The 22287-nt window shown below is 38.8% G+C and overlaps 1 protein-coding gene across 6 annotated transcripts in view; it reads right to left on the bottom strand.

The window, feature by feature from the left end:
* LOC135690881 (uncharacterized) overlaps nt 1–22287 on the bottom strand; it is a 57323-nt gene that overhangs the window by 29850 nt on the left and 5186 nt on the right. For all 6 annotated transcript variants that reach the window (XM_089116065.1, XM_089116067.1, XM_089116066.1 and 3 more), the window contains 26 exons: nt 21146–21272; nt 20166–20264; nt 14413–19716; nt 13667–13999; nt 13074–13289; nt 12430–12603; nt 11300–11886; nt 10970–11025; nt 10615–10787; nt 10187–10360; nt 9699–9817; nt 9451–9512; nt 9145–9320; nt 6896–7573; nt 6379–6582; nt 5869–6105; nt 4789–5574; nt 4479–4674; nt 3995–4147; nt 3441–3706; nt 2784–3104; nt 2227–2526; nt 1672–1968; nt 1253–1312; nt 828–1010; nt 48–341 (listed from right to left, as the gene is read on the bottom strand). In XM_089116065.1, the coding sequence (XP_088972191.1) occupies nt 48–341; nt 828–1010; nt 1253–1312; nt 1672–1968; nt 2227–2526; nt 2784–3104; nt 3441–3706; nt 3995–4147; nt 4479–4674; nt 4789–5574; nt 5869–6105; nt 6379–6582; nt 6896–7573; nt 9145–9320; nt 9451–9512; nt 9699–9817; nt 10187–10360; nt 10615–10787; nt 10970–11025; nt 11300–11886; nt 12430–12603; nt 13074–13289; nt 13667–13999; nt 14413–19716; nt 20166–20264; nt 21146–21227 (11530 nt within the window). In that variant the 5' untranslated portion in view covers nt 21228–21272. The remainder of the gene's footprint in view (nt 1–47; nt 342–827; nt 1011–1252; nt 1313–1671; nt 1969–2226; nt 2527–2783; nt 3105–3440; nt 3707–3994; nt 4148–4478; nt 4675–4788; nt 5575–5868; nt 6106–6378; nt 6583–6895; nt 7574–9144; nt 9321–9450; nt 9513–9698; nt 9818–10186; nt 10361–10614; nt 10788–10969; nt 11026–11299; nt 11887–12429; nt 12604–13073; nt 13290–13666; nt 14000–14412; nt 19717–20165; nt 20265–21145; nt 21273–22287) is intronic.

The following is a 22287-nucleotide window of genomic DNA, read 5'->3' as shown; positions in this document are numbered from 1 at the left end:
GTTTAATGTGGTATTCAATTAGCACGCAATTGTAAATAATAAGTCACCTTTGTTGCCAACTATGTACAAATTATAGTCAATCTTCTTTGCTGTTGGTTCGACAATAATTTTTTCTATTCCATTGATAAATAGGGGAGAATTGTCATTGAAATTAATAGCAGTGACTGTGTAATTAGCAGGTTTTCCATTGACCATATCAATTTTAGGAGAAACCTCTTCAACCATGTTTAATCCAACTCTCTCGTTGTACGATCCTATGCCATCGGAGTAGTAGATATTGGCTAAAACGTTGGCGTGGTTTATGATTCGTAGACGAAGATAGTATTTTTCTGGTTCTGTTTCTGTAAATAAATCAAAACTCTTTAATCAAGAATGGGAAATATACTCGAAAATCTTTTCTGCGTTTTTAAGGATAAAATTTCTGCTTTCAAAGAACCATAAATAAGAAGCATTGAAGTACTGACATTAATGTGTGAATTTGCAGTTATCTAAAAATAAAACCTCCTGTTAAAGGCTTACATAAAAAAGTAGTATGAAAAACAATTGGTTGTTTTAGGGACTCATTCAAAGCTATGCATGGGCAAATGCTGCCTTTTCCTTCAAAAACATCTTAAAGTATCATTAGAAGAAAATGTCTTAAAGGGAGACAAGAAAATGTTGTTGAATCCATTCGAAATTGCTTTTAGCCATTGAACCTTGATATCTTAATTTTGTTTACATCCACTTAGCTATTAACCTATCATCGCCTAAGTATAAAGTAGCAAATCAAATGAAAGTAGAGGTGCTTTTCAAAAGGCAAGAAGACAAAAAGAAATAAGAAAGCATACTAGGACAGTCAGCCAATTTACACGTCAGCATTTCCATAGCCCCTCCAAAGCCTTGCTCAATGCATGTCCTGCCTCCATTTTCTGGTGATGGCGAGTTACATAACCTTGTTCTGGTTTTGAAGCCATCACCACATGTTATGCTGCAAGCTGACCACGAGGTCCATTGCGAATAGTCTCCGTCAACTGCAAAAGAAGCAACGTATTTCATACTTTGATATCACAACTTTTCAAAGTAATGACAACTGTTATAAAGATGGTCAGAAAAAGGGGCCTGCTATAAGGACTGAAAGTAGTCAAGTTGAAGTGAAAATGATTTTGAAATTAGCAATCACAATATACAGTTTCACTTTTGATAAATCATTAGCTAAATTTTAAAGGCTAATTTATGTCAAGAAAATGTTCTGAGAACAGCTTATCAACAATACCTGCAGGAGGGCATACAGATTCCTCTCTGTACGAATCGAGGTCTGGTCCAGTAACACCACCTAGGATAACAATGACCCATTTAAATATTTCAAATTATCAATGACACAATTCAGTGAATACCAGAAAATGCTATTTCAATATTTTATTTATAAGAATAATATATATATAATATAAGACATATATAAGTATATTTATGACACCTGCTAAAAGATTTTAGGATACTATTTTACATACATTTTGAAAATCCCTACCAACTCATGTCAACAAAGCATGATAAAATCAAGCCTGTCATTATCAAAGTACATCATCAATCTCTAAGGGCGAGAAAATATGCCGTTTAAAGTGGCAGTAGAGTTGCAAAATTGTAGCTGTTAGTAGAAATGAGCGTTCATATAAAATTGATATTAAATAAACTTACTTGACGAGCAAACAGCACTTGTAATATTGTTTGGCTGGGAAGTGGCACTTAAAGTGATAAAGGCATCTTTGTTAATAAGGTCTGACACATTGGTTCCATAACGTACGACAAACAGCTTGTAAACAGGCGGTGGAACCATGTATGTCAGTACTTTGTACCTGAGCTGAGCTGTAGTACCATCGGCAATGTCAAATTCAATGATGTCATCACGCCAAACTAAGGACACTCTTCTTCCTGCCCTGTTAGTGATGTCAGCATTAATGAAGAACTGTTGAGGAACTTGTAACACGCTGTTTCCTGAAAATACAAGACATGAACCATCAGAATGCATAGGTGGAGAAGTTAGTTTTATTTTTCAACGATGATAAGATCCACCTCAGTAATCATATTTCTATTAACACTTTGAGGATTATTTAATATTACATACTGAAAGGAGACTAAAGATGCCTTTAGCACATAGTAAAACGCTAGGCGACCAAATACACAACTTCTATCATGAATTTCAAGTTGCACGTTCTTTCTTGCGGGCAGACATCTTAGAAGCATATCACTTACTTTCAGCTGTAACTGGTAGGACAATCAGCATGTTTTCCTCGGCCATTGGCTTCAAAACGAATTCTTGCTGACCAGCAATCAAGAAATTCATTCCACCGCCTTTAATTTCAGCCTTTATTGTGAACTGCAGCTCACTGGTTGCCCGAAACACACGATACCAGTCTAAGATATCGTCAGGTGCCAAGTTGATTTTCTCATTCCATCCAAATTCAGAGTAGGTAATAACGATATCAGCACCAACTTTATTCACAATTTGGTAATTGAATGTGAATTTTTTCAGTTCAGTTTGAGCAAGGTTGTCTAAAAATAAAAACAAACACGTTTACTGGAAGTCGATAAAAATTTAGAAAATTCTCCAACGACAGCAACTTGGGTGTAAAGAAGGCAGAGTATCAGTCTTATGTTTACAGTTATTTCATAGATTGGGGTCCTTATTAGTTGCAGTTGTGGGTGCATCACCCAAGTGACAAATTACCAGTAGGGTTACGCAGGCTAAAACAACTAGCATAAAATCCTTCTTCAATCGAAATACATAAAAAGAAACTCATTGTTTGTACCTTTTGTTGCAGACAATTCGAGGATAGTGAATTCTTCCCTTGAAGTAGACGGCATAACTTCGGCGTCTCCTTCATCACCGTTGATAATCAATGGAGATCGATCTTCGTATCTCAAAGCTTTGAAAAGAACGCCTGGAGGTTGAGGCACAGATGTACGTAACTCATTTCTGACACGCATGATGGAATTGATTTGTAGAATTTGGGACTTCTTGTCACTTCCTATTGTCCACTCTAGGATAATCTTCGTTTCATTGCTGACTACTTCAACGTTGTAATAGAATATGTTTATCATGGGTAAAGGAGCTGATACATTGACAACACCTGCAAGAAGGAAGTAATGGAATCAAGATATGCAAAAAGATTAAGAGAAGTAAAGAGAGTGTAGAATTAAGCATTGATAAGCAAAACATCATTAGTAAACTTGAAAAAAACATAGCTCATTATGAAAAAGAACTTTCAGTGAATTGGCGGAGTGGCCGATTGAATAGCCAATAATGTCCATAAGAAAAATTGAATAGAAACGTTTGTATCATTCAAGATGTATTAAATTAGCACCGCAGAACTCCGTACGATTTTCAAAGCTGATGACTCCCATTAACAAACAAAGGCTCGTGCAACTAGTTTTGATACAAGCGAGTATTAGAAAAAAATAATTACCTTTAGGCTCTCTCATCCAATACCAGATAACATGTGGACTGCTTGAAGCACCTTCTATCCACAATGCTGGCGAATGTGAGCTGTTTCTCGACACAAGTGTGCCATACTGACTAATACCTGGGTTTGCGGAAGTTGTCAGGACTGTATTAGTATCACTGAGTGTCAAGTAAGGCATTCGTTCTCGCAGGCTCGATGTGATGTAATTCCATTGACTAAATTTCTTTACTAAAACTATATCAGTTTGGTTGTTGAATGTACTAACAAAGCTGCAAAAAAAATGATGTCTTTAAATTTGACAAAGAGATGAAAAAACCCAGATATATAATTAAAAAGAAACATTTCAAATCATCATGCTTGTTTCGCTAAGAAAACTGCATAAAACAACTTGCATAACGGTTGAAGCAATGTTTACATCAACGGACAACATAAGAGTACTCTTTTTGAAAAAAGATATATATAGATGAACCTTTATCAAAAGCAGTAATGTAATTTTGTAGAGAAATGCTAGTTTAAACGTATGTTTCTCTTAAAGGAGTGAAAGAATGTGTTTTTACCTGTAAGAGGCAGGCACTCTCCAGATTCCACCATACTGTTGGCTGTTGCCACCCTCGAGTCTAATTTCATATTCCCCATCAACAATTGACTTGACTTTGTCTCCGTAACCAAGAATTGAAAAGTCTTGGTTGAGCGCAGGAGTCTCCGAAGATCTGGGAATAAACACGAATTATTCAAGCAATCTAAGTTATCATTAAAATGCTTTTACATTTTAACTGAGCACAAAATAAGGTATTCATTGCAAATGGAAATATAAGTCAGGGCATATGGTATTTGTTTAGAGAAAATTGTTTAATATAAACAGCCAAACAATATTTATTAAATGTAATATCATCATTTAAAGGCAAGGTAACTGATTAAAAGATGCAATCCTTTAGGTACCCAAGGAAGCAGCGTTGTTGCACAAATGTAACAATGCACTGAGGTTTTTAGTGAGCTACAATAACTGTATTGCAGTTTGTAGCGTATTTCGAGTAACGTTACCTGTTGTAAATATTCTCATTTGTCCAACCAAGAGCAGTCTTGCTTGTCAACAGAAGAGTCCAACCACCACCATTATATGTCATATCGCAGAAGGTCTTGAAAGGGCTATCACCATCGGTATCTTGCAACTGATATATTCCACTACGGCGTCGAGAGCATCGGTCGTAGAATTCACGGCATGAGCGTATTGGCACGGCTGCAATGGCGACAAAAAGAAATGTTATAATTTCAAAAGCTTCTGATATACAAGTACATGCAAAATTATAGATAATCTCATCCCCATTACATAGATTCATTCTTAGTTACTCACCAGGAGGCGGTGCCGCTGTTGGAATTACAGGAGGCTCTTCGGTTGTTAAATTGCCTGGTGCTGTTGTTGCAGCAGGTGTCGTTTCTGGAATCGCGGTTGTACTGGGTGTTGTTGCTGATTTGGTTGTTGATGCTGTACTCGACGTTGTTGACGGTGGTGTTGTTGTTTCTACCTTTGCAGTTGTTGTAGCTGCTGTTGAGGAAGTTGTAGTTGCAGCCGTTGACGGAGTTGTGGTTGCAGCCGTTGACGGAGTTGTAGTTGCAGCCGTTGACGGAGTTGTAGTTGCAGCCGTAGACGGAGTTGTAGTTGCAGCCGTTGATGGAGTTGTTGCCGTAGTAATTGTAGTCATAGGTGTTGTTGAGAAAGATCCAGTTGTTGCGTTTGCTGCTGTGGTTGAGGCTGACGTTGTGGGTGTTGCAGTTGTGGTAATAAGAGGTTCCTCTGTGCTTACTGTTGTTTGAATGGTTCCGTTTGTTGTAGTTGTTCCTGGACTAACTGTTGTTGTTACAACTGTTGTATCGGGTATGGTGGTAGTATCCTCAATTGTAGTGGTCGTTACGGTATATGGAGTGGTTGAGACAACGGTTGTAGGGGTCGTACCATTGGTAGCAGGAGCTTTTGTTGTGGCAGGAATTACAGTCGTTACGTTACTGATCGGCTTGCCAGTGGAAACAGTTGTGCTAATAGTTGGCTTTGTCGTCCACTCCGTTGAAACTGTTGTAGTTATTACGGTGGTTGTTGGTGTTGTCTCATCTATTATGTGCGTTGTAGTTTCAGAAACTTTTGCTGTGGAAACAAATATAAAAATTATTGAAAGATGAATTGCAAAACAAAACAAAAAAGCTATGAGTTGGATAAAAAGATACTTTTTACTTTATCCATACAACCTTGCGATCTTGCTTGATACTTGTCATAATTTGGAACTTGGCAAGGAATAACAATTTTGCGTTGCGACTTCAATTTACATTGTGTAAAATTATATATTAAGAAAATAAGGTTAAAATGGATGCAAAAAATGTGATTTTACTTTCGTTATATAAAATTATTTTACTTAGTTATATAAATCAAAGAAACTCTTACTTGAACCAGTCGTCGCTGCAGGTGTTGTTGATGCTGTTGTTAGGGTTGTTAATGTGGTAGGTGGGGTCTGTGTTGTAGTCATTCCTTGGGTTGTTGGAGTCGTGTAATTGCTAGTTGCTTTTGTGCTGATTGGAGTAGTATAATTGCTAGTTGCTTTTGTAGTTGGTGCCTGTGTTGTTGAGGCACCTTTACAGTTCGCACAAGGCTTTTTCAGTCCCCATTTTGGAGATGGTATACCTGAAAAGTGAATTTCTGCATTAGTTTCGCTGGCATAAGAGCGTGCTAGATAAATAATTTTTATACAGAAGAAAAGCTAGGCTAGATAAATTCTTAACTTCGATTTAAATCGTTTGAAACAACATAGTGCTAATTTAAACCTAAGCAGCATAGAGCTTAATTCTTGCTTAATTCTGACAATACCATCGAATTCTGTTCAGTTTGAATACTGATAGGTAACCGAAGACAATTAAGTAAATAGGTAATGTAGCTTAAATCGAACAGTTTCCATACCGTATACGCAGGACTGAGCCAGATTCAATATCTCAGGATGCGACAATGCCTTGGTGTAGATATAGAACTCATCTATAATTCCTTGGAGTTCCATTACACCTGTTTCGTCTCCTATTACTGCAGCTTTGCTCCAATTTTGTGACAAGATACCTGCTCCAGTCTCGGAATGAATGAACTTACTGTTCACATACACTTTTGCTTTTCCTTGAAAACAGAAACATATTATTTTGAATGCATCAAAGCAATGCAGTATGAGAGTTGTAACATCATCCCGACACAACCAAATTGGCAATTAAGATAAATAGCACTGAGTAGATGCAAAATTGAGATATAGTAATTTTTTCATAACTTTTCAAATTTTTGATTCACTTTTCTCACTGAGTAAATATGCTTCTTTATCTAAATTTCAAGCAAGAGTTTTGAATAAATAAAGAGTTTTCGATAAACAAATAACCTGGAATCCCAACAATCAGTTTATTGAAAAATCAAACATAGCTTACGATATCGTGCCACTCACCTTCGACTGCATCGTACGTTGCTGCAACATGTGCCCATTTATCCGGCTGAAGGTACTCGTTAAGAGTTACAAGCCTGAAAGTGATGTTGTTATCATCCCCGATGTGAGACCAGACAATCTTGCCATCTTCACTGGCAAGGTTATACTGTCCACCACCAACAGTGTAGAAAATCGACTGCCTTCCTTTAGATGATTTAAGCTTTACCCAGACAGCTATACTAACTGCTGATTTTGGCTTTGGGGCAAATTTCTCGCCATCAAATTCAATCTGGCCTCCTATAAGCCTTTCTGCCATGCCACAGCTATGGTTTGCTACCATTCTGGTTGCAGAGCCACTTGGACGAGCGTTGTTCTCATGGCCTGACGTGTCAAGCAGCAAATCACCCTCAAATTGGTCGAATTCCAGGTGAACTGCAAGATCCTTCTTCGAAGGTGGGTTGTACGCAGTTTGCTTTCTCAGCTGTGCCATGTTTAATGGTGGATTTGGTATCAAACCTCTTCTTCGTGCTCTGGCAGTGTTATTTTGTCTGAGGTGAGGGCCTGGTGGAACCAGTGCAATTACCTTGTCTCCGCTATAGACAGGTACCAACTTTTTTCCAGCAACTTCCTTCACATAACGATAAGGTGGAAATACCTGTTTTGCATCATAACCAGTAGCTTTTCCTTGGCTGTCTATACCTGTTGGCACAAACAGTTTCATTTTACCAGCATATAGTTTTGGCTGTGACCCAGCGTCATCATAATACTTCAACGGCCTAGCTAACAAAGCTGGTGGTAGTGTAGGAAAGTCTTTTGTAGTTGGGAGCAGAGCTGTTGTTTTAGGGGATAGCGGAGACGGCTTAAGATTAGGTGGAGTTGGGGTAAAGCCAAGTTGTTGTAGGGATTGAGTGGGTACTTTTAATTGTGTGGGTTTATTTTGCTTTGTATATAAAGGATTTTGCGATTGTGTAGCTTGGTAAACGTTGAGGTCACTTGCAGGTAAAGGCTTTCCAGTAGGGCTATTAAAAGGTATACCAGAGGGTTGTGTTGCAGGACGTTGTTGGTTCACAACACTAGTTTGGGACCCCGATTGAGCAACCTGCTTTGACTGCAAAGGAAGAGCTGCATATTGAGATGGGTTTTGGGAAGCTGGTTTATTGGATGGAAGAGCCGCTGTTAGGAGCTGGGCAGCAGAAGCAGATAAAGTCTTCGAAGCAGGTATTCGAGGGCTTAGTGGCGAGGCTGGCAGAGGCTGATACTGGCCTCTGGGAATTGTTTCAGTATCTTTAGCACCCCCAATCAGTGAAAAGGCTGCATTTTTAATGCCCTTTAATGCACTTTCGGGCAGTTTAAAGAAGGCAGCATGTGTAGCATACCCTTTGAAAAAACGTTCTTGGTTATCAAAATAGTCTTTTTTTGTCGGAGATGAGTCTAAATTAAAGGAATTAGTGTCACCTAAAATGATTTTTCTTCTAGGTAAAATACTATTACGTTGACTAGGTTTTAAAGAAGACCCGGATCCCGAATAGATTCTGCCACTTCGAGTTACTTCGAGTGAATCTTTTGTGTTATTAAGTATGCTTTCTGCTGCAAAGCTCTTGTGTCCACTGATTCCTTGCGATTTGTAGAGAAGTAAATCTTTGAGCGTATTAGTTTTTTGTAGACCAGTTCTATCTAATAAATCCTTCGCAGTGCCAGGGTTCTTTATGCTTCGCAATCCTGACAAGGAAAAACGACCGCCGTAAAAGAGCAGCGGTGAATTATGAATGGCCTAGATCACTAAGATTTCCAAGCATTAATTCTGGCCTGGAAGTGAGGGGCAGGGACGGCAGAGAAAAACTTTTCGTTGCATTTGTTTTGAGAAAAGAAAGGGTAGAAAAAATGACGTACATTTCGGAAATGACAAAGCGGAAATGTAGTATTTAGCATATTCACGTTAACGACATTATATTTAAATTTGGTTACTGAAACATTAGTTGAAGATGTAACAAATCAAGATGTTACAAGACAAGATGTAATGATTTAAGATATACCTAACAACGATAACCCTCCAAATATTTTCTCAAAAGAGAAATCCCAATACCTTTGATGCTATTAATTAAGTTCTATATATTCGATCCTATCAATAAAATTTCAAAATTGTTCCTACTTAAAAATTGTAACCTTTTAGTGAGTATACCCATTAAAAGATTATTATTCGGCATTCTTTGTATCATTAGCATCATACGATCAAAATCGATAACAGAGGTAAGCTGAGCCTCTGTACTTACCTAAAGCCTCGATAACAGACAGCGATTCAGCTATAGGAAATACAGCGCTATTTGAAGCACGTTGAATGGCCTCTTGCAGTGGCGTGACTGGGTCTGCAACAGGCTCTGCAAAGTTAATCTTAATCAGCACATTCGTGTAATGTGTTTGTTGTACGTGCTGGGGTTCAATACGCGGGCTGGAATGAATAAAAAAAGCAGTTCAGTTAAATATCATAATTTGAGAATTTACACATGGCACACATTGCTGAACACAAACGAAAGAAAAAGAAAACAGAAAATCAGTAAATTCATCATTAACTATCTCACCTGTATGCAACAAGATCGGTAGACACCAATGTTTCTGGAGCTTGGTAAACCGAATTCGCAAGCTGAAAAGACCATAGTTTACAATGTTATTTGACAAACAGAAAAGATAAAAAATGAAATTATGGCTTCATTATAGCCGCATGTATCACAAAAAGAGTATATAAAGCCCATTTTAGTTACAATTCAAAGACCATCGTTATGTCCAAATGCAAAATTAGTATATTGTGAAAATAATTAAAGTAACGAACCCAGTTATTGATTTCAATCCATAAATCAGTATAATCTTGAGTGTCATTTTCCTTCAGTCTTCCTGTCCATCCCTTGATGATGCCAAATTCGACAACTATTGTCGAGCAAGGGCAGTTTACTGTAATAAAGATATTTAAAAGCATTATACAACGAACCATTACTAAGTCAAAAGCTAAACTATGTTTGGGGACACTTTTATAATCAAGACTCAGTCATGTTGTATTTTGGTCATTTGCAACAAAGAGAGTATTTTTGCTGCAAAGCAATATTGTTTCACCCAGTAGAAACCGTATTTTGAAGAGTACTTAAAAATAAACAGCTGTCATAAACAACAATAATAACAACAGCCACAACAACAGAAGGAAATTGAAGAATGGAAATGTGACGAAAGAAAAAGATTATTGCTCGTGCTTTTTAGTCTTCAAAATGTCAACAGACTGCCAAATTGATTTCTAAAATGCAGAAAACAGAAGATATGCTATTTTACCTTCAGGGCAGCCTTGGCTGTCAGGACCTTCTGCAGCTCTCTTGCCATCCAGGCAACACCCATACCTTGTTCCAGCACAACCCCCGACAATGATGCCAGGGTAAGGCTGTCCCTCGTGAGTGTTAGTTGTATTGTAGTCAACAGCGGGTGGAAGCTCTGCAGCAGGACTCACACCTACGATAAAAAGTTTAACTCTGATATCAAACGCTGTTAAATTCAGAATCAAAGATGGGTTTAAACAAAGATGAATTAAAAGCAAAGATAATATTAAAATCTATTCCCATAGATCATCATGTTTTACTACAGCAATGATCAACTTTAGTTTACTTAGTTTACTTTAGTTTAATGTGCACCATATCCAGCGGTGATTTGGCAAACGAGAGCCAACTTCATAAGCTTTGATAGCAAAATAATTACTGTTTCAGTACCTTGTTCGTTGATAACTCTTAGCGAGTTTCTGATTACAGGAACTTCACCAATCATGCCACGTTGAATGGTCTCATTCAAGGTAGGAAGAGGATCTTCAATGGCAGCAATGAAGTGAAGAGTGGCATCAACATGGATGAAATGGGCTTGGTGGGGGTTTTCTGGTCTTGATGGGCTGCAAGAAAAATTTACTCTTCAACTTGGCAATATCACATTGACAACGCAAAAGAAAATAGTAATAAGAAATTTCTATAAATTAAAATAAATTCTTAGCGACTGTCGAAACAGATCAACAACGCACCACATCGAAAAAAGCACCACACAAAATGTGGAAAATAAGGAGTCACTGATAAATACCTTAGTTCGATGGTTGCTTTGTCATACTGCTCAAAACCGTAGAAAACTTGCATGAACTGTAGGAATTAAAGAAATACATTTAGTAAAATTGGTATGGAGACTGGCAATTTTAAAATAACACGAGAAAAGGGTAATGGCATTGTTATCGATTGGCTGATACCTAAGAGAAAATGAATATATGATGAAAAAAGTTACTGAAAAAGAATAAAAGAAATGAATCAAAAACTCTTCATTTTCGAAAACTCTCCAAACAAAACAAAATTTTGTCTTCATATTGGAATAAATATGGTTAAAGACTCTAAATATAAAATTAATTAAGAAGAAACTAACCGCTTCGTTCAAGAGCTTGATAACATCAAGTCTTGGTGGGAATGTCGGATCAATCATTTTCGGGTTCCATGTCATGAAGATGTCAAAAGCGATGTTTACTGTTGGGTTCATATCTGATGTTTGATTGGTGCTTGTTTTGTCAGTCGTTTCCGGTGTTGTAGCATTGCTACTTTGTATTACGACATGTTCATTTGGCCTCTCTTGGGAGCTGCCTGTAGATGCTTCACTGCTTGCTATTTGCTTTTGTCCTTTTTGTGCTGAAATATCAGCCTGGACTTGTTCCCCAAATGACTGGAGATCTATGTTATTTGGTGACTTTTCTTGCTGGAATGGCACCTGAACGCGATCCCCGCTGTAAGGGATGGTCGTTTGCGGCTTGTCGGACACTTCCTTCGTCTGAGTGCCCTTTGCATTATCAGCATAGTCTGGTAATGCAGAGCTAGAGATGGGTATTTTTTCAGTACTTGTTACAGTCGATGTCTCATTGACAATGGTTGGCACCATAACTGTTTGTGTCGCTGTGGTTTCATTTGAACCATTTCTGGCCTGCTTCACAGGTACTGAAACCTGGACAATCACACCGTAGCCTAAAAGTTAAAATGTTTTATTATTGTCATCCACGCCATTCAAAACAACCTTATTTTACAAATTGGAAGCCAGCAAGACGAACTTGACACATTGCCATTTGAAGCAAAAATCATTGTCAAGTGCTTCTTCTTGCTAAAGCAAAGAGGATGTAAAGAGGGCATCATTTAAATCGGACAAATCTTACCTAAGGAAGTTGAAAACAAAAGCTCGGCTATTTCCTGATTACTTTTCTGATTCCAAACAGTTCAATTCGAAAGAATGTAAAAACAAGACGAATAAAGAAAAGCAAACTGTCTATTTTCCTCAGCTTACCCATAGCCTTCTTATAAGAATATTATATATTCTAATTAGAGTATTTTATAGTATTTTATTAATAAAATTGAAAATTAAAAAGGCATAATAGTCTCAAATACCAAATTAAGTGTTGCACACAAGACTTTTGATTCATAAGCTAGCCTAAATGATTCATAATTTTGTAAGTAAGGGAAATCGTAGATGCTTTTAAAGGAAAGTGGTATGTGAGTTATATAACTTTAACGTACCTTGCTTACAACGGGTCTCACACTCAAGCATACTCATAAAATTATTAGCATTGCCACCACAGCCAGTGTAAACAAATAACTCGCATTCTTTTGTAACAATATTGAAGTAAAACTTTGTGATATTCAGGCTGCATTTGCCATTCTGTGGTTTGAACGTGCAGAGGTTTTCAGACACTGTAAAAAACATTCAATTTGTGATTATACGTCGGAATAAAAACCTCACAAGAAATTTTGAAATAACAAGTTAAAACTATTCAAAAGAATTTTTCAAGGGGCAAACCTTAGAATTCAAGAAGGGGTGGGCGATCGACTAGAAGATATTGGTTTATTAAGCATTAGTATATATTGTTTTAAAAAGTGTGGAGATCATGAAAACTCTGATCTCTTTAAGCGCAAGCCATATTTTTGGCTTTCAAATCGCATATGATTAGAAAACTCATAACATTTCTAATTTTCGATATGTTGATTAGAATGGCCAGAACAACAGAGGAGTTTAAATAAACAATAGCATTTCTTTAATTCTTTTATAAGCAATATCATTTCTTGTTAAGTTCATGGCATCTCGTTGCTTCTATTGAAATCTGTGAAAAGAAGTATACTAATGGCTTGATTCTCAAAATAAGACTGAAATGCTTTGTACTCACCCTTCCTACAATCAGGATGGGAGCCGTCAATCTTCCTTGTACCCAGAATTTCCTGTCCATTCTGATCCACGCACCAGCATTGTTTTCCATAGTACATGTGGGTAAAGCACTGTCTACTGCGATAGCTTCCATCTGCATTGCATTCAGGAATGAAAGTATCGTCTTTTGTGAGTGGAGACAGTGATTGCTGGCGTTCTTTCAAGCAAGGAGGCAGAGCTATAAACAAACATGTTGATCATCAATAAAGGATTATAATGAGACACATAACCAATGGTTTTAACGGCAGCTTTGCAAGAGTACTTGTCACTGACAGTTTATTGCAAACATAAGAAAGCAATGTGTGGTGGAACAAGACATGAGATATTCAGAAGGATTTCTGGATATCAAGATGGACACAATTATTTGTCGTCAAATGGCACATCTTTCAACTGTTGTAAGAATCTGACTTCTGCAATCGGATTCGCTGTTCTCTTTCGCCCTGCATTAACCCGTTACTTGCCAAATTTCAAGTTAAGAATCAATCAGATTCAATGATAGCAATACATGTAATGACAGTGTCAATTAAAAGCAGATTTCTCAATAAGTGAAGTTACCTTTCAGCGGTCGAACCGGCTTTACTCTAGCTATAACAGGTGGCTTTGGAGCTTTAGTTGGCCTGTGATAAAATGCTGTCCAGTAATTGTTTGTACTATTGGCTTTCCTTGTATCTAGACAATGTAGTTCTGTCAATGTTTCATTTGCGCTTCTTGTACCAATAATTTCAAGACCAAGCTTATCGGCGCACCAACACCATTTTCCATAGATCTTATGCTTGTAACATTGAATAGCTTTGTAGGATCCATCAGCATCACACTCTGGAACAACCATATCGAATGAAGTTGGCTGAGATGCTATAATTCTGTCATATTCGCAGCCAGGGTATGGCGCTAAAAACAAAAGGACTCATTAGCATTCCTTGTGATACCTCAAATGAGAAAGACGCCAGATTGTGTCCGATGGATGGGAAATACCTTACCTAAGGTTCTAGCAAGGACATTGTAACACGAGACGAGTTGTTATTTTGAATAAGCTAAATAGCCTAGCCTGGTAACAAGCAGGAAAGGTACTTGCAGCAAAATCCAATAAAATCAGACTTCCAAGTTGAAAAGTTGAAGTTAGACTTTACAGTTACATTCCGTAGAATTTTGCAACAAGGTGAACATAAATCATTGCTAAAGTTACCTTGCATGGTGAGAAGTATCCTCACTATAGAAAATTGGGAAATGGGACGGGGGAAGGAAACAATTCGCTGCTAGAAAGAAAAGATTAAACATTGACAATACATGCTCATTATACATACATTGACTGGCTGGCCTCTTCTTGCCCCCTGAAATAATTGCTGCAAGACTTGGTTTCTTTGGCACAGCTGTTTCGTTGCTGGTTGTGTATGATTTAGTCTTATCAGCTGGGTTTACCAACTTTGAGGTAACGATTGGTTCTTCGTTTCTAAATGGCAGCTTGTTCTCCTTTGGTTCTTGAATCTCTTCTGTAGCATTGTTATCTGCCAATGACTCTAGGATCGATTCTAATGACATATTGGCAGTGTTGTTTTCACCATTCAAGGTTGGAGCTGGTGAAGGAAACTTGGCTACAGCAGGAGCAGGTGAAGGGAAATTGCCTACGACGGGGGCAGGTGATGGGAAACTCGAGGTATTGTTTCCCTGCTGAGGCCCACTGGGATATTTCTGTTGGTATGAAAGTTGTTGCATATTGGTAGATGAAGCAGCTACTAATGTCTGTGAAGATGGTGGATTCATATTAGACGCATCCGTGAAAAATGGTAAAGACTGGACACCATTATTAGTATCTGAAGTGCTTGGTACAAGTTGGCTGCTTTGGTCGATTGCAACTTGTATTTTCTGCTGTTTATAATGCCCGTAAAGAAGCGATTCACGATATCCTTGGTTGTAATTGCTGGTTGATTGGTTGTTGTATCCTTGATTCTGTTGATCAACATTGGTGTAGTTTGTTGGGGAAGCTGTCGTGAAATTTGTTTGCTCGTATGGAGAAGCGGTGGTAGTTACTGATGGAGAGACTGTTGTATTGAAAACTTCGCTAGAATTGGCATAAAGGCTTTTAGTGGTGGCAGGAGAAGCAGTACTGTTTACAAATGGCTGACTTGTCGTTTGGATGGTCTCGTTATAGTTTATGTAGGTGGTTGTCGTTGTTTCTTGAACATATGGCGCTTCCGTGTTGTTTATATATGGTACCTTTGTTGTGCTCAAAGGCTGGCTGTTGTTACCGCTGGACATTCCTTCTTGAGAATAATTGGAAGCTGCGTTGTTTGAATAGCCATTGTAGTTGTAATAGGCACTTCCATTGTATTGGTAAGGCGAACTAGTTTGATAGGTTCCCTCTCCTTCTTTGCTGTGGTTCCAGTTGGGCCTGGTAGTTGTCTCTTGAATCACAGGTGATTCTGTATTATTCACATAGTCTGGTTTTGCCGTACTGTAATTCTGATTGTAATTAACATAAGGCATTGTGGTTGTAGAAACACCCTCTAGGGATGTCGTTGTATTGACCTTCGAAGTTTCGTTGGCAGATGGTGCCTGCGTGGATACTATGTTATAATAACTGCTGCTCTGGTTAGCACTGGGCACGATGTCTTCAGAAGCAGCTGAAACGGCAGCTGGAACATTCTTTGTACCATTTTCATAGGTCTTTTGATAGTCATAGCTTGGCCTGCTTGCATTAACATATTGATAGTAATTGAAGTAGCTACTGGAAGTGTTTTGATTGTTGGTAATAGGAGTTGCGGAGGAGCTTACATTCCCTGATCCAGTTTTGTTCTTAGAATAAGCTTCATCGGTGGCCGGTGTTTGTTCACCGTAAATTTGCTGAAGATAGTTTTGATAAGAATACTTGGATGTATCTGCTGCAGTTGAGGTTGTTCCATTGCCGGAAACATTATACTTGCTAATATTCATTTCATTTGAAGCTTTGGTGCTGTTGTCCTTAGGCTCCTTTATAGAAGCTGAGTCTTGTATCTGCTGCATCTGACTGTCAGTAATTTTACTGTAGTCGAAGAACTGTGACTGCTTGTTATTCTTTCCTAGGCCATTGGAGCCCACTTGTTCCTTGTTAGGGCTTGTTTCTGCGTACGTTTTGTTTGTTGCAGTAACTTTTAAGCTGGCATAGCCACCATCTGAAGCAGTTTTAGTGTTGTTATAAGTCGAGGGAAGCTGCGTTGCATCAGTAGTTTCTTTCACAGAAGCTGAATTTTGAATTTGCTCCATTTGCTCATTAGTAATTGTGTGGTAATCATAAAACTTCTGTTGTATTTGGCCAGGTGCATTAACTGAAGATGCAGCGGCCCCATATCCACTGTTCTGTGAAGATGCGGCGGCACCATATGAATTGTTCTGTGGAGATGCGGCGACACCATATGAATTGTTCTGTGAAGATGCAGCGGCACCATATGAATTGTTCTGTGGAGATGCGGCGGCACCATATGAATTGTTCTGTGAAGATGCAGCGGCACCATATGAATTGTTCTGGGAAGATGCAGCGGCACCATATGAATTGTTCTGTGAAGATGCGGCGGCACCATATGAATTGTTCTGTGAAGATGCAGCGGCACCATATGAATTGTTCTGTGAAGATGCGGCGGCACCATATGAATTGTTCTGTGAAGATGCAGCGGCCCCATATCCACTGTTCTGTGAAGATGCGGCGGCCCCATATGAATTGTTCTGGGAAGCTGCAGCGGCCCCATATCCACTGTTCTGTGAAGATGTGGCGGCACCATATGAATTGTTCTGGGAAGATGCAGCGGCCCCATATCCACTGTTCTGTGAAGATGCGGCGGCACCATATGAATTGTTCTGTGAAGATGCGGCGGCACCATATGAATTGTTCTGTGAAGATGCGGCGGCACCATATCCACTGTTCTGTGAAGATGCGGCGGCCCCATATCCACTGTTCTGTGAAGATGCAGCAGCACCATATCCACTGTTCTGTGAAGATGCAGCAGCCCCATATCCACTGTTCTGTGAAGATGCAGCAGCACCATATCCACCGTTCTGTGAAGATGCGGCGGCACCATATCCACCGTTCTGTGAAGATGCGGCGGCACCATATCCACCGTTCTGTGAAGATGCGGTTGCACCGTATGAATTATACTGTGAAGCTGCAGCTGCATTGTATCCAGAGTTCTGTAAAGTTGTGGTAGTACTATATCCACTGATCTTTGAGTATGTACCAGTTTCAGAACCACTGCTTTGTGGTGATATTGCTGTACCATAGCTGGCGTACTGTGAGGATGCATTTGTACCATTGGACAACTCAGTGACATTGGACAATGAGGAATTCGAGGTATTTACTTGTCCATCAGAGCTTTTTGTTTGGTTTTCGGTGTAAGGGCTTGCTGTTGATACTGTTACAACATAGGGCTCTTTTGTTGTATAGGCACTGTAATCTGGATATGACGTATTATCTCCCTTGCTTGTGTTTCTCTCTGGATAAACATACGGCGGTGTTGTTTGATACGTTTCGTTGGCGTTTTGACTATATGTTGACGTCTGGCTTTGAGTAGGTGTTGTAGGGGTGGTTGAAGGCGTTGTGCTGAGTGACTCGATATAAGACCCTGTTGATTCAGTGCTGCTATTGGATGAAGCTGAAACACTTGTTTCGTAAGAGCTGAATTGTTTTTCCGAATTTTCGGAAGCACTGGTTTGATTATCTTTTGTGGCGGCTGGTGGGTATCCTGCATTTGCTTCACTTGCATTAACTGATTTCTCTTGTGTGTATAGTGAAGTCGTTGGTTGGGTTGTATACATAGTTGTAGGAGCTTGTGTTGTGGTAAGGGCTTTTTCGGCGTTACCTTGTAAGTAATCAGATACTTGTGATGGTTCCGTGTTACTTTCTTGGCCTGTATAACCTTGAGACTTTCCATACTTCTCGTTCTCTCCACTTGGGCTATTTGCTGAACTTTCAACCGATGTTGGCTGTGCGTTGCTTTCAGTTTCACTGTTCTGTGTCCCTGTGTTCTGCCTGATGTTTTGTCCTTGTGTTTCAACATACAAGAGCTTAGCTTGCGTGACTGTGTTTTGCATATAAACAGACGATGAATCCGAGTTAGCTACGGGTGCACCTTGTGTGTCGTCCCCTTGCTGTAAGCTTGTTTTTTCTGTTGACATTTCTTTACCTTTTGAAGACAAGTTCTCATCTAAATTTCTTGCTGCACCGGATTGTTCAATCTTTTGCTGCGAAGGTGCGACGAGAGTCTTCAAATATGAAGAATAGTTGCCAGCAGGGTATGGGATTGGGTCTTTAATGTATGAGCCTTTTAAAGACTGTGTTTTGTTCCCAGTTTGAACCATCATGATTGCTTTGTTATTGCTTTTTTGGACTTTCAATTGATCATCGTGCATTGAACTTGCATTTTCAACATGGTGTTTACCAAATAAATCGTCGTCTGGAATTTGTGGACGTCCCGTAGTAGGCAGAAGTGCGTCTTTTGGTGTCGAAACTGGAGGTGGTGTAAGTGTCTCCTTTAGTAAAGTAAATTGCTGATGGGTTGTCAACGGCTGCTGGGTTGTCAATGGCTGCTGGGTTGTCAATGGCTTCTGGGTTGTCACTATATGAGACGTCTGCCCCGGTTGTGTATTAGCTGGGGGAGTGATTGTCTGTGGTTTAAGTGTTGTAACTGGCCCAGTTCTAACGGTAGGTTGTGGGGGACTTTGTTGAACAGGAGTGCCCGCACTGTTGTCATTGAGAAGCTCGTCAAAAAGAGAAGCACCTCCTTGCGGTTGAGGTTGATCCGGAACAGCAGGAGCGCTGGGAAGTGGCGCAGTCTTTGGAACTGTTGGGTCTTCGACTTCTACACTTTGCTTTTGTTCGCCAGATACGTGCATATCGTTGCTGCCATTCGCAAGAATCCTTGAAAGCTGACTAGAAGCATTAGAAGCATAATTTGGTTTTTTATCATCATGAGCAAACTTTCCAAATATTCCATGCTCTAATTGGTGATGAAACTCTGCATCAAAAGGCGTCTTCGTAGTTGGCTGCTGTGTAGGAGGAGTAGCTTCTCCTTGTACACCTTCGGCTGGTTTCTCCTCTGCCGGTTTTTCCTCTGCCGGTTTCTCCTCTGCCGGTTTTTCCTCTGCAGGTTTTTCCTCTGCTGGCTTTTCCTCTGCCGGTTTCTCTTCAGTTGGTTTTTCCTCTGCCGGTTTCTCCTCTGTGGGTTTCTCCTCTGCCGGTTTCTCCTCTGTGGGTTTCTCCTCTGCGGGTTTCTCCTCTGCGGGTTTCTCCTCTGCCGGTTTCTCCTCTGCAGGTTTTTCTTCTGCTGGTTTCTCCTCCGCTGGTTTTTCCTCAGCAGTCTGTTCTCCGGCTCCGTCTTGAGGCGTTCTTTGGACACCAGTTGAGTGCAAATTTGTTCCGGATGTGGTATCGTAGATTGCTGATGGTTTCATTTCGTTTATGCTTGACTCTGATACAACGTTACTTGCAATTTTCTTTGTATCGGTACGCCTATTAGCTGATTCCGCTAGACTACCAAAAGGACTGTTTTCATCCGGTACAACCAAGGCATCTATGTCATCATCTGGAACTTCAGATCTTGTTTGAGACAGTTTTCTATTTCTTACATAATTCACTTTTTCGTCTGAAAATGGAAGGAATAAAAATAATGAACTTTACGAGCAAAAAATGAGGGGATCGCATATTCTTCTGCGTTTGAATGGACATAAATGGTTAAAAAAATTGCTAAAAGCAGGTTCAAGTATAGGGAACAAATCAATAAAATATCAAATGAAACATGTTATCTATCTCTGGAAAATGGGAAAAAATGCAGGATGATATTAATATAATGAAATAGAAGATTAGGTATAAGAAGTAATAAAAAATGTATATATTTATTCTATGGCGCTCTATTTAGCTAGGCAATCAAGGTTGAAGGCATTGGCACCAAATATTTACTTGATGCCTTCAGACACATCAGGAACTGACTTGATCATAATGCCATCACCAGACTTGATCATATTTGGAGGGGAAGGTTTTCTGAACAACGAATATTCCTTTTAGAGAAAAAAACTATGCAACAAAAATCTATACCCGTTAAAGATTCCGGAATTGCTTTTGGATTATCAAACATAACTATATCTTCTCTTTTACTCATTCGCCGCGTGCGATCCAAAGTGTTATCTCTGAAACCTAGAGAAGAGCAAAACAAAATAATTCACTATAGGAAGCAATCAGGTGCGATAGGTGCAAGGTTGTACAGTTAATAAAGTATTACGGAGAGTGTATGGCAACGAAGTGTAATGTCGTTCAGTTTTTGAGACCCCCTTTATCATTGTAATACCCTGTAAAAAGTCTTAACTTATCCCTAGCGTTCAAAAAGGACAGTTTTTAGAATTGCAACACAGAGGCTTTGAGAGAGAAAAATTATTGGTTTGTGTATATGCAAACATTTTTATCTCATGGAAGTCAGAAGGGTTTTGTTTCGGAGGGTTCGTTTAAAATCATTCTTCGTAGAGAATGCATCACTCCGTTGCAGGACCTCGTAACAGCACTTCGTAGCCAAGTCCAAAATAAAGATAAACGGAGGTTTTAATAAGCAGGGGGACATTGTTTATAAATGATCATTTGAGGACATTTTGAGTATCGCATCTTTGTCAGGCGTTTCCGTAGATGAAACAGGGGGTAAAAGATGGGTCGAAATGAGTTTCGAAAATCCCAAAAAATTAACGGGGGTGGCTGGTCAACCGGACCAAAGGTAGTTATCATGTAATAATTATATCAGATTTCGCAAAGATTATTATTCAGATAAATATACAGACTGAAATGTAAACGTGATGCTTGATGAACAGGTTATATAAGAAGAAAACCAATGATCACAATTGGTGGTCATGATAACTGGTGCCTGCATTTTCTGATCTTAATAAGAATAAATATTTAAAAGATCATAGATCGCTATTTCACCAGGACGATAGCGAGGTTCAGTTTCAGGACGAGGCATTTAACTATTTGGCGTGTGATCGCCAGCGCTAAAAAAATAAGGCATGATATAAACTTGAAAGTAATTTTCTTACCTCCTGGAATTCTATATGAAACTGCATAGTTAGTAAAAAATGATAAAACCAGGTATAAAGTTACTCTGGTTACGAAATCCATGTTTCAGTCCTACTGGGTTTCCAAGCCAATATGCGGCTATACAATCTAGAAATGAAAAAAGTCATTTCAATATACAGATATACATTGTGTATCGACTCTCATCTGTTTTCTTAGATCTATAAGGGTTAGGGACATCTGTTAGGCAATAGAATAAATTTGCTTTCTGTCCAGACTTTGTGCGTGTGACGTCACATTGACGAAGTCTTTTTCTCAAAGGCAGTGTAATTTTGACGGAAATTGTTTGAAAAATTACTCGGAATGTTTTCAAAATTTCAAAAACCCAACTGTTTCTGCTAATATTGCAAAAAATTATTTGTCTGAAAATAGCCGCATTATGTAACTCTAAATCCTATTTTGAGAAATGTATCCCTTCTTTGAGACCAAATGGAAAACCAGATGGTGTACAGCAAAAAGACCCTGTTTGACTATCAAGTAATAAATAAAGAAAATTTATATGATATTGTATCTATTTTAGAAATTTTCTTTCCTAAACCGGTAGGTAGTACATGGTTCAACCGGAAAGAGAAGTCGATCATTGAACATATCTAAAGTATTTCATTCCCAAGAAAGCTGTCTTTAAGAATGGCTGAGACAAGGGTAGAAGCAAGTTAGCAAGGGGGTTCTAAATGTTTGGGTACAAGAAAAGGAAACAAACTTTGGAAATGAAAAACTGTATATCTGAATTGTGAACTATAAAAAGTTGTGATATTATGAGCTGTAAAAACTTTTGAAATTTATAAAAAGATTTATAATATAGTTTTAAGATTATCTGTCAATTGTGAAGAAGTTTGGGTATTCTTGGAGATGAGGCAAAAAGAAATTCCAACAATGAAATGGAAAACATCACATCGTTTTGGTCCTGGATTGAAAATGAAATTTCAAGTGTAATAGACTTCCTGTCTGATTCCTTCAAATCCATGTGTGAGAATCAAAAACATTTTTTGGTTGGCGTATGAAACATTTTAATTCCTTCTTGTCCTCGTCACAGGATATATTTTGAACGTTATAATACATCCGTTACTGACATCTTATCCTGTTTCACTAAATGTCATCTCCCTAA

The sequence above is a fragment of the Rhopilema esculentum genome, chromosome 4, assembly GCF_057945365.1.
Source record: "Rhopilema esculentum isolate cy_ngs chromosome 4, ASM5794536v1, whole genome shotgun sequence".
In the NCBI taxonomy this organism is placed as follows: Eukaryota; Metazoa; Cnidaria; class Scyphozoa; order Rhizostomeae; family Rhizostomatidae; genus Rhopilema; species Rhopilema esculentum.
This window is presented reverse-complemented; position numbering and strand designations above follow the sequence as displayed.